At 38.6% G+C, this 13,083-nt stretch overlaps 1 protein-coding gene across 1 annotated transcript in view; it reads left to right on the plus strand.

Annotated features, from left to right (window-relative positions):
- The first annotated feature begins 335 nt into the window (after positions 1 to 335).
- tnr (tenascin R (restrictin, janusin)) overlaps positions 336 to 13,083 on the plus strand; it is a 66,246-nt gene continuing 53,498 nt past the window's right edge. Inside the window, exons 1-8 of the mRNA XM_020923912.1 lie at positions 336 to 419; positions 655 to 874; positions 1,095 to 1,195; positions 1,342 to 1,504; positions 2,374 to 2,850; positions 8,301 to 8,420; positions 9,818 to 9,961; positions 11,147 to 11,262. Of these exons, the coding sequence (XP_020779571.1) occupies positions 336 to 419; positions 655 to 874; positions 1,095 to 1,195; positions 1,342 to 1,504; positions 2,374 to 2,850; positions 8,301 to 8,420; positions 9,818 to 9,961; positions 11,147 to 11,262 (1,425 nt within the window). The remainder of the gene's footprint in view (positions 420 to 654; positions 875 to 1,094; positions 1,196 to 1,341; positions 1,505 to 2,373; positions 2,851 to 8,300; positions 8,421 to 9,817; positions 9,962 to 11,146; positions 11,263 to 13,083) is intronic.

Consider the following 13,083-nt stretch of genomic DNA (forward strand, 5'->3'; position numbering starts at 1 on the left):
TGTGAAAATATTCCTCTTAATTGTTTGGCTGACTCATAATAATCATGGTAAAACATCAGCACTGGCTTTGGTAGCCCTTATAGTGATTTACAGACTGTTCTCTGAAGTCGGGAGGGAGTCATCTCCTTGAATGACTTTTCTTTGTGGTTATTTGTGTTTCCTGATATAGATCATGCATTTGGTGGTAAACACTGTGATGAGTTCTTCATGCTTTTTATTGTGTGAAAGTATTTACCTCTAAATCTGATCCTAAATTAAAATCGATTAAAATTCATCATACATTTCTCTTATCATTACAGGCGTGGCTGCCAGGAGTGCTAAGGCTGTTTCCCAGAATGCTTTTGGCAGAGCACCTTCACAAGGCCAGGCTGCCCACAACAGGCTGGATCCCGGCCCTGGCACTGCTCCTCCTTTTACAGGTACAACTCATCAATTAAAAAGATCTAGTTATGAGACACAGGGGATGACTCACAGGGCTGTGTAAAATTAATTTTCTGTTCCACTATTTTAGGAAGTAAGTTAATTACTTTTGTCTGGGTTGTTTTAAACAGAACAAAGTAGCAAGGTTGTTGTTTATATTACTATTATACATTTCAATCTGCTAGAAAGGAATGTAATGTTTACATAAACTCATACAAATTATTCTTTGCATAGAGTGCTAGTTATGCTGCTCCATCACAAGACAGTCCACTGGTCCGTACCACCAGAGTAAGAAGACAGAGCCCAGGAGCAGACGAGCCCCCCTCCTCCTCCACAGTCAACCAGACGATGAAAGACCAGCCTGTGGTCTTCAACCATGTCTACAACATAAACGTCCCAATGGAGTCTCTGTGCTCTGTGGACCTGGACGCCTCTGCATCCGCCCCCGGCGATGGTGAGTGTATGGAACATGTTCCACTTAAAAACCTACTGCAAGTTTTTATCTGTAATACTGTCTCTAATGCTTCTTTTAAAAAAAGAATAGAACATTTATTTTCTCAAATACAATAGGATTATTATTGTAATTTATTGCAATGACAACATGAACATAATATAGTTAGTTCAAGGCATTCAGTTACTATACACCTACTAATGATGATAACATTCTATTTAAGGGGCTCGGGCAGAGTTGGGATCCAGGCCTGCTGTGGAAGGTCCACTTGACTCAATGGAACCCACAGAATACACAGAGCAAACACTGGACAGTGAGAGTCAGGTCAGTTATTGGTTGTTCCATCTGTGAATCCTATATTGAGTTAAGTTTTACTCAGCCTACTAACACAGTAAAATGGTTAATAATTTTCTGCTGAGTCCAATATTTTGTGGTATATACAGTATGTATTGATTATTTGCTCTGATTAGGTTACATTTACTCATCGCATCAACATCCCAAAGGCAGCATGTGGCTGTCCCTCGTCGGTCACTCTTCAGCAGCTGGTCACTCGAGTGGAGATGTTGGAGAGAGAGGTGTCCATGCTCAGAGCACAGTGTGGCTCTGGGTGTTGTGTGGACAGCACAGCCATGGGTGAGCTCTGTTTAAACGACATCCTGTGCTGTATGTAATAAAGTAATGCTTGGCTCCTTTGCTTATCATCTCATTATACTGATGGTCAGAAAAAGAGAGAACATTTAGTGCTTAAAAATACACAACACTTGCACAGGATGAACTGCGGTTTAAATAATTTCTGTAAATTTGCATAAACGGTAATAAAGACGATTGCTGTTGTCTAAAAGCTCTTTAAATCATTTTGCATTAGTATTCATCTGATTCTTCCATGATTATGTGGGAAACTAGACTGGATAAAGTTATAGGATAGATTATGGTTAAAGGATCTGCTCCATTGACACCATCAAACCATTCAAATATTTTCTGAAAATGCCCTGTCTCTTCAGAGGGAATATGATTATCTGCAGTAGTGCTGATCTGAATCAGAATGAGGATGAAAGCCCAGCTCAGGACGATTGCAGTGGAATAGAAATGCACTAAAATGAGGCAAGATTACAGTCTCTGATGTTCTGACTACTGTTATCATTTCACAGTAGCAAATATCAAGTGGACTGGACATTTAAATTGCTATTAGAATGCTATTTTATATCCAACAATTTGTTAGTGTTGTTTACTTTAGTGGAGACAATTTTGTTCTCATGCGCAAACAGGAAAAATAATACATTTTAGTACATTCTGTGGTAATATATTTGCATATTCTTTTCCTGTTACATTTGGACTCTCAACAAGAACATCAACACACAAGTCCCATTTTGATCATTTTACATATTATATTTCTGTGTGAGAGGGTTATTGCTTTCTTGTTAGTTCCATAATATTTAACTGACTTGTAGATTTCCTTAATTTTCAGATTTTTCTATGTACTGCCTTGGCCATGTATTTTTCAGGTCGTTTGGATGTAAGCTCTAGCTGCAGCGGCCATGGCACCTTCAGCTTTGAGATCTGTGGCTGCATCTGTGAAGAAGGCTGGACGGGCAAGAACTGCTCAGAGCCGCGTTGCCCGGACGACTGCTCGGGGCAGGGCATCTGTGTGGAGGGCGAGTGTGTGTGTGACCGTGACTTCGGAGGGGACAACTGTTCGGAACCGCGGTGCCCGTCGGACTGCTCAGGGCGTGGCCTGTGTATTGACGGAGAGTGTGTGTGTGAGGAGTCCTACACAGGGGAGGACTGCATGGTGGGACGCTGCCTCAACGACTGCTCTGACCAGGGCCAGTGCATCAATGGCACCTGCCACTGTCGCCCTGGATACGTGGGAGAAGACTGCTCTCTTGTTTACTGTGCCAACAACTGCAGCAAGAAGGGGCTTTGCAAAGAGGGCTTCTGTGTGTGCCAAGACGGCTACGCTGGAGATGACTGTAACTCAGGTATCTGATTAAGTATTCATTTTCACTGGGTATAGCAGTTTTCTTACAACACAATTTGTTACTGCAAAGGGGAAAGTTCTCTAGAGTCAAGTGTACTTCCTAAAACTGGTGCTTTGTTAGTTGTCAGCAACTGCCTGCAGAGCAGAAGGTATCTGGTTCAATGCAGCAGAAACATCTCCCAAATCTTTCACCATGCTATTGGTTTGTCTGTTCATTGTACTTTAATGCGGTTTAACCCTCTATTTTGCTTCTGGAAACCAAAAGCCATCTGGCTATAGTGATGGTTAATTTGCCAAAATGGCCTCAAGAGTCACTGTATCTCAAACCGAGACAATTTTTGTTCCTAATACTTTGGGGTGGGCGATATCTCGATATTTTAAATATATTGAGATATTTTTTAAACACAAATTGGATTCTGACATATCGTATACATCGATATAATGCGTATATTTAATTCTGATTTCACCTCTTTGCTTGGTTGCCTTCTCTGTGTTGTGCGCGCCCCTGCCTCCTTGGTTCTGATACCTTTCCCCTCACATGTTGTCTCATTCACTACTCACTACAATACTGCCGTGAATTCTTCTGGCTCCATGAACCTTTTCTGCCATTTACAGACTCACCATCAGCAGCACATCCTCTGTCACAGAGACAAAACACATATTCCACTGAGTTGGGTCTTTTAGTCCGACAGAAGCTGACCATATCAAGGCCCAAGGAGCAAGCTGTTTTTCAGCACTTATAATGTATATAAATGAGCCATGTGGTTTTAAGTTTAGTTTCAGTAAAACGTAAACAAATGTGTGCAAAACTGCATTAAACACATTATAATCTCAAACAGGCTGATGTGGCTCTATAGTAGTTATGTTTTATATGTTGTAAAGGTTAGTAATGTAAAGTTTATTTCTGCAGAACGTTTTAATGAATAATCTGTTGCAGTGTAACTTGTACAATAGTATTTGGAAACAAAGGGTTTGATCTGTGCAGGGGATTATGGGATGCCTCATTACTCCTTACAGCTGATTAGGAACATGGATCTATTAAAATAAGGAACCTCCCGAGCTTCCTGTGCTGAAGGAGCTCATGGTTATGGTTACCATATAGTTAACAGAGTTAATGCAAAGATGAGCTTGATTTGAGTTGCGTTGTTTTATTTTTGAATGAAAAGAAGGCATTATGTATTATTTCTTCCTTTATTTTACAGTTAAATTATAATTTTTATATACATGTTTTTTTGTTTTTTTTAATGTCACTGAAGCACTTTGTTCCTACATGAACTGCCTACCTCTTTGCACTTCAATAAAAAAAGACCTTGTGGAATTTGGCATATTTGTTTTTGTAGTAGTTTTTGGGGAGTTATTTTTCCTGTACAGATATATATCGTATTTAGCGAAATATATCGAGGTATATTTTTGCTCCATATCGCCAGCCCTACTACACTTTTTGAATTGACAATGAAAGAATAAGACACAGTCATGTGCGGGACATGGAAAATCATATTACACACCAATTCCTTCTCCTGTACTGAGTGTTAGTCTGAATGTCTTTGTTCTGTACAATTATAGGCTAAAGCAGTAACACTGGCCACGGATAGTTTGCTGAATTGAGAATGAAGCAGTTCAATTACCTGGGACCAATCTGGTGACAGGTGTAAGTGTTTCACATTATCAGAAGTTGAAAGAAGCTGGATGTATTTTCGCTTCAATTATAGTAGCCTGTATACTCTCACTCAGTAAACCAGTGCTGTTGAATTTAAATTGCAGAATATCTTGACAAAGACCAGTAGAGGTCAGCCTGTGAAGAGGCGTTTAATCTCCAGCTGTGTCAGGTGTTCTGTAATGATTTAAATGAGTTGTGAGTGAAAAGAATAGGTGACACTTCCTGACATTCTCTGCTTGTGATGCATGGGATATTGGTACAGTGACATTTAGATCTGTCTGTGTGATGTGATTGAGTGTTTTTATGTAACCAGGAGAGGAATATAACAATGACCCTCACCCTCTCTCCCCTTTCACATCACTACTCTAAAAACTTACCTCTTGCATACAATCTCATATACCCTATAAGACAGTGAAATATATGCTAATATATATTAACTTTAAATCACTTTACATATGTACCCTTTTACATACTTTTTGATTACTAAAGTTGATATGAAAATGTTGTTTTAGACCCATAGTACAAAACATTGTTGGAAATATTTTAAAAACAGCTGAGCTAACAGTGTTTTGGCAGCCATTTGACAGTTCATCTTTGGTTGCTTTTGAATAATATTTGAATTAAACGCGTTCTGACAGGCGTGGAGAGAAGGACAGCTCGATTCGTGTGGCCCATTCAGTGCTTTGCTTCAGCAGCTTCAGAACCAATACTGTCACTGTGGTTTTCATGTTGGAGCTTGTGACCAACGTCATTCAATATTCAGAGTTGTTCCTCTTTGCTGAATAGAAATTGATTCTCCATTTTGCTCCATGACAAAGCACCTCTGAATATGTGTTCGGCAGTACTATTTTGTTGACCACGTCCAGACACAATAAAGTGGTACGTGAATGAGTGTCTGTCTGCAAGAAAAGTTTTAATGTTGTTCTTTTGTTGTGCATAACAGTATAATATTTGGAGAAAAACAAAAGGAGCTTTGTCACACTGCAGACTTGAGGCTCTGAGATGCAAGAGTCACATCACACACACACACACACACACACACATACACGGGCCTTGTTTTACCAGGTAGTGTTGTATTGTGGCCCGTAGCCTCAGATTGGGGTGCTTAAGGTTCACGTGTACTATATGCTTAGCCTTGAGTGACATGGATTCTATTCCATTGGTAGACAGTGATGAATACTGTTTATTTATTTACACTGTTATCTGGTTGCCCCAAAAACAAAAGCGTAAAAAATAAATACAAACAAACCATAAACAACCAGCCATCATTTTGCCTTTAAGCTTGGCCCTTCTTCCCCATTCAGTCTTATTTTCACAGAGCTTGATAATCTAATAAAATGTCCTTTACTGCAATGTCCAGCAACAGTAACACACCTCATTGTTTCAAGTATAAAAACTAAAACACTGCTTTTTGCTGGCTGTGGGTCCATTCTAACCTTATTAATAGGGATGGGACAAGATCTCGTGCCATAAGATCTCACAAGACTTAAACTGCCACAATTTAGTGCATTTAAATAGTAGCGTGGCTAGTGCAAACCTTATCAATGCAATACATAAAGTGCAAATACTGAAATGTAAATATATACTATAGGTACGGTACACAACAACTTGACATAAAGGCATTTTGGGTTGGACTGAAAAAGGGTTGCATGTTGGTCAGTTACATCTCATATAGTTCCAAAAAAAAGCAGTGCTAGAATGGCAACAAAAATATAAAATTTTATTAAACTGAATTGCACAATTTGTATAGGAAGTATGTTAATTTCTTTCTTTTTTTTCTTATTCTCATTTGCCCAATCTTGTATCTCATCTTGTGGAAATTGTGACTCATCCCACAGCTACTTTTAATGTTTTTTTTGCCTTAAGTTATTATTATACAGTTTATATTACACAGTTTTTGAAGTTTGGAAGTTGACTTACTATAAGGTCATATTGTGAATGAACATAGACCTTGTTGACTAAGAATGCCAGATTGGGTGAACATATACATTTACGTTCTTTGGAAGAATACTTCACATTTCTGCTTGAATCTGAAGAGCACCTTTGTGCCGTAACGTTGAGTGCTGAAGAATCTGTCCTTCACATAATGTTCAAACCGCCAGTCGCTTCGCTGTCCTCTGTGACCTCATTCAGTCTCTCCCCAGCCATCTCATTGATTAGTACACCTACTTTTGATTTATTTCCTCACATTCTTGACAAAGTCTCAGATGTTTTAGTGTGTCCATCTGTCGTGTGCGTGAGGAAGGAGCTGAAATGGCTACTAAAAAGTGGCCAGTGGCTCCCCCAGGATTGTACGTGGTGCTGTAAAGTCCAGGATACCAGCTTACAGACATAAAGAAGAAGTTGATGGGTTGTGTATTATTGCTCCTATATGCCTCTATGGATCTATTGCTTCATGTTTATGCCACATCATACACAAAAGTTTCTCCATTCAGATGATTTACTGCCATCCACCTGTGCAGTGTTTTTTCATACGCCGCACTTGTCCTTCTCTTCCCCTCATCCTCTTACTCCTCATTTCCCTTCACAGGAACCCCCATAAACACTCTTGTTTATGCCACGTCATTCTCATTCAGCACCACCTCTCCAGTTTATGGCTCAACAAAATCCACTTCGCCCTGAATGAGAGGCAGCATTTTCATCACTCGGGCTAACGCTAGTCTCTTGTTGCTAAGTGTCAACATCCTTTTACCAGGAAGAATGTGCAACCCCAAATATAGTCAATCATCCTGTTTTTATGCTTTGATGCCAGCAATTGAAACTTTTTCAATTGCACATTTTCAAAAGCACTGCATGTCAAAACTAAGATAAAACCCGGAACTAAACTTGGATTTGAGCAGGATTTAACAAGGACTAGAACATGACCAATCCAAGTTCACGTAAGGACTAAACTGGGCTCAAACCAAGTTCAAGCCAGGACAAATTACCCCACCCTGAATTCTATTTGAAAAAAAAAAAAAATAGATTTGTGATTTATATTTAAAAAGGATTTTGTTCATAGCAAACTTTGAAATTAACTCCAGGATAATTAACATTTGAAAGCAGACAGAAATATGAACTGTTAAACTAATATAATAATCTCATGAATATCAGAACATGTTTGTCCTTTGCGGAGGATTCTTTATTGTCTAAATAATTGCAACCTGCCTTTGTGATCTCCAGATTAAATTGTGATATAATGTGGAGCCCTACCCTGAAGCTCTTTTTTGTGTGATATTTACTTGAAGGAAATAATAGTTTCAACTTCTGAGTTAGCACAGCTTTTAAAGAGAGGAAGATGAGTGCTTCAATGGGTTAATTAAGCATCAGGTCAGGTGCTCATCAGAATAGCTTCACTTGCAGACATTTAAGTGAAAAAATCTGAGGCACTTCAACTGCATTAAAAAGTCCTTTTAATATACAGACAGGGACTAGCCTACTTGTCTTTTCAGATATTGAAGGACTTTTTAATGCAGTCGGAGCCCCTGGATTTTTTTTTTTTTTTCTTAAATTATTACAACTTTTATTGGTAAATTATTACAACAAAACAAACAAGACTGTTGTGTGAGTGAGAATGTATTGTCATGATACTATAAGAGTTTGATTCTTGGGCCCCTCTCTTTCTTCTCATGCTGTCAAAGTGTCCCAAGGCGAGACAGTGGATAAATAGAAAAAAACAAACGCTAACATATTTAACATCCCGTCAAATGCTCACTGCTCAAGGGGGAATTGAAACTTGCCACAGGCTTTCTGAATTTTACGGTTGCACATCAATAAGCTCATGAATAAATTGTGTTCAAATTATTGTTTTTCAGTGGCACCAGCAATGAACCTGAGGGTACGAGTGGTGACCGATCGATCCATTGACCTGGAGTGGGAGGGCTCAGTCGTACTGACCGACTTCTTGGTCACTTACACACCCAATACCCCTGGAGGTAAGTGCTTTAATGTGGAGCCATTATTTTATTATTAGGCTGAAGAGTGGGAGTGTAAAATGTTGTTTATGCTATGCTAAATATATAAGACTGTATGAGTTCGAAGAAATATGCTATTCTGTTTTTCTACATCAAAAAACTAAGGTATTCTTTGGTATTCATGGTGACATTTGGACGACTTTTCAGAAGATATGTTTTTTTGTTTAGAGGTGTTTTTTTTTTTTATTGCAACTGTGCTAACTTTTCATCCTTCTGAAACCCATGAATAGTGTAATGAATTGTAAAAGGCGTTCTCTTCGACATTCCACAGTAGGTAATCGTCATTGAAGTTAAAGGGCCATGCATACACTATTTTCTGATCTATGTTATAATGCTGTTTCCTCATCACACACATACCTGAAGTTGTGTTTTGTTTCATTCACACATAGTAAAAACACAAACCCTGCATATTTAGGCTGAGTTCTTCTCTCAAACAGAAAACACTCTGTTGTACATTGTGATGTCATGTGGTAACACAAGAAGTGGTCCACTGTGTTTTAAACTCATAGATCTATAATAAGAACTGGATAAGACACGGCACCTTTGGCTGCAAGCGAGATCGATTACTGGCCGCTCCATTGGTACTGCAGCTCCCAGGAGCTCTGGCCCAGAAAGAATTGACCCATAGAGCTCAATGCATTTTTTGTGAAATCAAACTCCCCGTGTTTGGCTGACAGGGCATGGACTGCTTTCATAAAGGTCAGATTTTGTAGGGATTCTTCTGTATTTTTACAATATGAACTTTTTACAATATGAAACTCTAAATCATTAAAGCGCCTAAAAATCAGCTTTGTAAGAGTTAGCCTAGCCCTGCTCTTAGTTGGCGCTATCTCCGTTCTAGCAGCTCGCCCTCTGATTGGTCAGAACTGCACATTTTCAGGAATTAATGCGAAAGTAAAAATCTTTCTTGGGACGATGCCCCAATGAGCACTGGCCATTGAAAGTAATACAACGCCATCTTGGATTCATCTTCCAGATTTTTTTATAGTTCTAAGTTTAAACTCCATACACTTTAACTACAATCATTTGGATGGTTCCAGCCTTGGAACTGCCAGTCTCTACTGAACAAAGGTAAAAGGGAGCTGTTAACTTGAAAACTATTGCTTCATGTCATCACAAGGTGGAACAGAGCATTTTGATTGCTGGAGATGTAGACAGGGTAATAATAAAGGGTTACTCAAACATGTGTAAATGAAACAAAACACAACTTCAGCTCTGATTTTGATGAGATAACAAAACAACATTCTAATATTCTACCATCACTTAAACCTCAAAGAGTCAAATTTGTATAATATAGGACCTTTAAATATAAATTGTTTTTATGTGTATGTATCACAACATTGACTCTTTCTTCACAGGGGTACAGTTGGAGTTGCGGCTGCCTGGTAACACCACCACATGCTCCATCTCAGGGCTGGACGCTGGAATGGAATACAACATAAACGTGTTCTCTGTCATCAACAACAGCATCAGTGTTCCTGCCAGCATCACTGTCTCCACCTGTGAGTGCTCCCCTCTCTGTAACACATGCGAGTGTATGGTCCCATGAGGGCCCTTTAATATTCCTGTTTACTCTCCCAGACAGTAAAGGGAGCATATTAATTCAAGCAGATGCACATCAAGTCTCTCACTATTTTGAGTTGGTGCAACCCCCCCAAACCCTCCCGCTGGTTCACTGTGTCAATAAAGTGAGAATGCCACCTGGGCTTTCTGCAAACTTGTAAATCTGCTCCAACACCTGTTCGGTCTCACTTTTAATTCAATACAAACAAAACAAGTGTCCCATGTGCCTTTTCAAAACAATATTTGCAGTATATTGTAACTTTTTTTTTTTTTATCTAAAAATCTACAATCTAAAAATCTATTTATACATGTCTACATTATTAACTGGATTCTGTGGTTTAAAGGGCCCATACTATTTAGTTTTTTTATCTGTTATAATGTTGTTTCCTCATCATGTGTTTTGTTTCATTGACACACGTTTAAACCACAAACCCTGTATATTACTTTCAAACAGAAAACACTCTACTCTACGTTGTGATATCCTGTGCTGATTCAGGAAGTGCCCCACTGTGTTTTTAACTTCATACACCTTCATTTGGATGATTTCAATCCTGAAATTGCCAATCTTTACTAAAGAAAAGGTAGCTGTTTAGGTGAAAACTACAGGTTCATTACATCACAAGGTGGAACAAAGCATTTTGAGTTTTGGAAATGTAGACAGTCTAATAATAAAGGATTATTCAAATAAGTGAATGAAATAAAACACAATTCCAGGTATGTTTTTGATGAGGTAGCATTATAACATGGTCGCAAGACTTAAGTTTGTGTAATATAGAGCCTTTAAATAACCTTTAAAGGCACCCAAAGTGCTTTACATATTATATTATACATTATACATTACATATTCACTCCACACTTGGTTATGGTAAACTACTACTGTAGCCACAGTTGCCGTCATGTATAATGAGGCTGCCAATCTGTGCCATTAATGATAATAACTACAGTTAGTCAAAGTTATATGCTCAGCTTTATTATAACAAGATCATTTGATGTTTAATTTTTTTATGAAAAAATCAAAAAAGACATGTTTACAATTGAACTCTGTGCACAAGTTGAGGTCTTTGTGATTTATGGTCTGTATGGGTCACTGAAGAACAACAATATTTCTTTTCTCACCTTTTCAGATGTCTCCAGTCCAGATAGTTTAGTCTTCAAATCCATCACCGAGACGTCAGTGGAGGTCCAGTGGCAGCCATTCTACTTTTCCTTCGATGGATGGGAGATCAGCTTTATCCCTAAGGTTGTGTTTTTACCAGTGTTGACTCATTTGTCAGAGTCTGTATGAGTCTACAATGGACTACAGATGACAACTATAGTCTTTGAATTCAAATGAAAAAGTTGAATTAAATACAATCTGCCTGAATAGTGAAACTAGTACTTTGCTAAAAGGGCCCAGATTACTCTATTTTCTGACCAGTGTTGTACTGTAATGTTGTTTTCTCATCAAAAACACACCTGGATTTTTTTTGTTTGTTTGTTTTTTAGTTTAATTTATTCACACATGTTAAACACACAAACCCTGCATATTTAGATTCTTCTCTCAAATAGATAACACTCTGTTACTACCACCTCATGGTGGTAGCTCAACTCTTGCAGCTAGCACTCTGATTGGTCAAAAGTGCATGTTTTCAGGAAGTAATGCAAAAGTAAAAATCTTTTTTGACACAATGCGCCAATGAGCACAGGCCATTGAAAGTAATACGACGCCATCTTAGATTTATCTTCCAGATTTTATTATAGTTCTATATTTATACTCCATACACTTTCACTACAATGATTTGGATGATTCCAGCCCTAGACCTGCCAGTCTCTACTGAACAAAGGTAAAAGGGAGCTGTTAACTTGAAAATTACCACTTCATGTCATCACAAGGTGGAACGGAGCCTTTTGAGCTGTAGACAAATGTAGACAGACTAATAATAAAGGGTTACTCAACATGTGTGAATGAAAACACAACTTCATATATGTTTTAATGAGGACACAACATGGTTACATGGTTAAAAGCTCACAAGAGTCAGTTTTGTGTAATATAGGACCTTTAAAGTGCACACCAAATTAGAGGAGATTTTCTTAAGCGTATTGGCTATTAGATGGATGAGCTATTAAACCCTCTGTGAGGAGAACCTTAGTCAGGCCTGGTTCAAAGTCTGAAACTAAAAGCATTCTGTCTTTAATTCCCAGTGTAAACCCAGGTACTCCAGGCACTCTAATCTCGTGGCCCCTCATAGTAATTGGCTTTCTACTTTAAGGCGTTCTCAGGGGGAGACATCCTTTGGTCCAACCAGAATACAATGCACTTTGTATTTATTCCAAGCCTTTTAAGAAAAAAAGTTCCTTCTAATTTGCTTTTATTGGCTTACTCCTCCTATCCAATCATTTCCTATTGCTTTCTTCTTACCATCGACCTCTTGCCTCCAAACCACTACTTTTACATTACGCTGCCCTCCGCTTTTATGTATGTCATCTCTCTCTCTTTCTAGAGTTATGCTCTTCACTTGTTCATTTTTGCTTCCACGACTCCCCTCCTCCACAAGGGAAATCATATTAGGAGTTGCCTGTCCCACCCCATGTGGATTTAATCCAGCAATGGGGATTGTGAAATTTAACAATCTCCTAATGGAAGAAGGCATGGATAGATTAGCCTGAGGGTTCATACAAAGAATTCACTGCCCTGCTTAGGCTAGGCATGTTTATAACACAATCCGTACACAAAGTGCTTTACTGAATAACGAAGACATTAAAAACACAATATAATCAAATCAACATATAAATAATCATCATAAAATTAACATTAAAGAGAAGGGTGCAGAATAAAAAAGCTCTCAGGCATATGTACAGCTAAACAGAATCGTTTTGAGCCTGGATTTAAACAGTCTAAGTAGAGACCTGTGTTCAGGAAGACTGTTCCATATTATAGCTGCATAAAACTGAAACACTGACTCCCCATGCTTAGTCCTGACTCTGGGCACCAGCAGGAGGCCACTCCCTAAGGTCCTCTAAGTGTGATATGGTTTATAGGGCACTGACATGTCAGAGATGTACTTTGGTGCTTGGCCATGGA

This window comes from Boleophthalmus pectinirostris, unplaced genomic scaffold (assembly GCF_026225935.1).
Source record: "Boleophthalmus pectinirostris isolate CB_2022bp ecotype Guang Dong unplaced genomic scaffold, ASM2622593v1 HiC_scaffold_16, whole genome shotgun sequence".
NCBI lineage: Eukaryota > Metazoa > Chordata > Actinopteri > Gobiiformes > Gobiidae > Boleophthalmus > Boleophthalmus pectinirostris.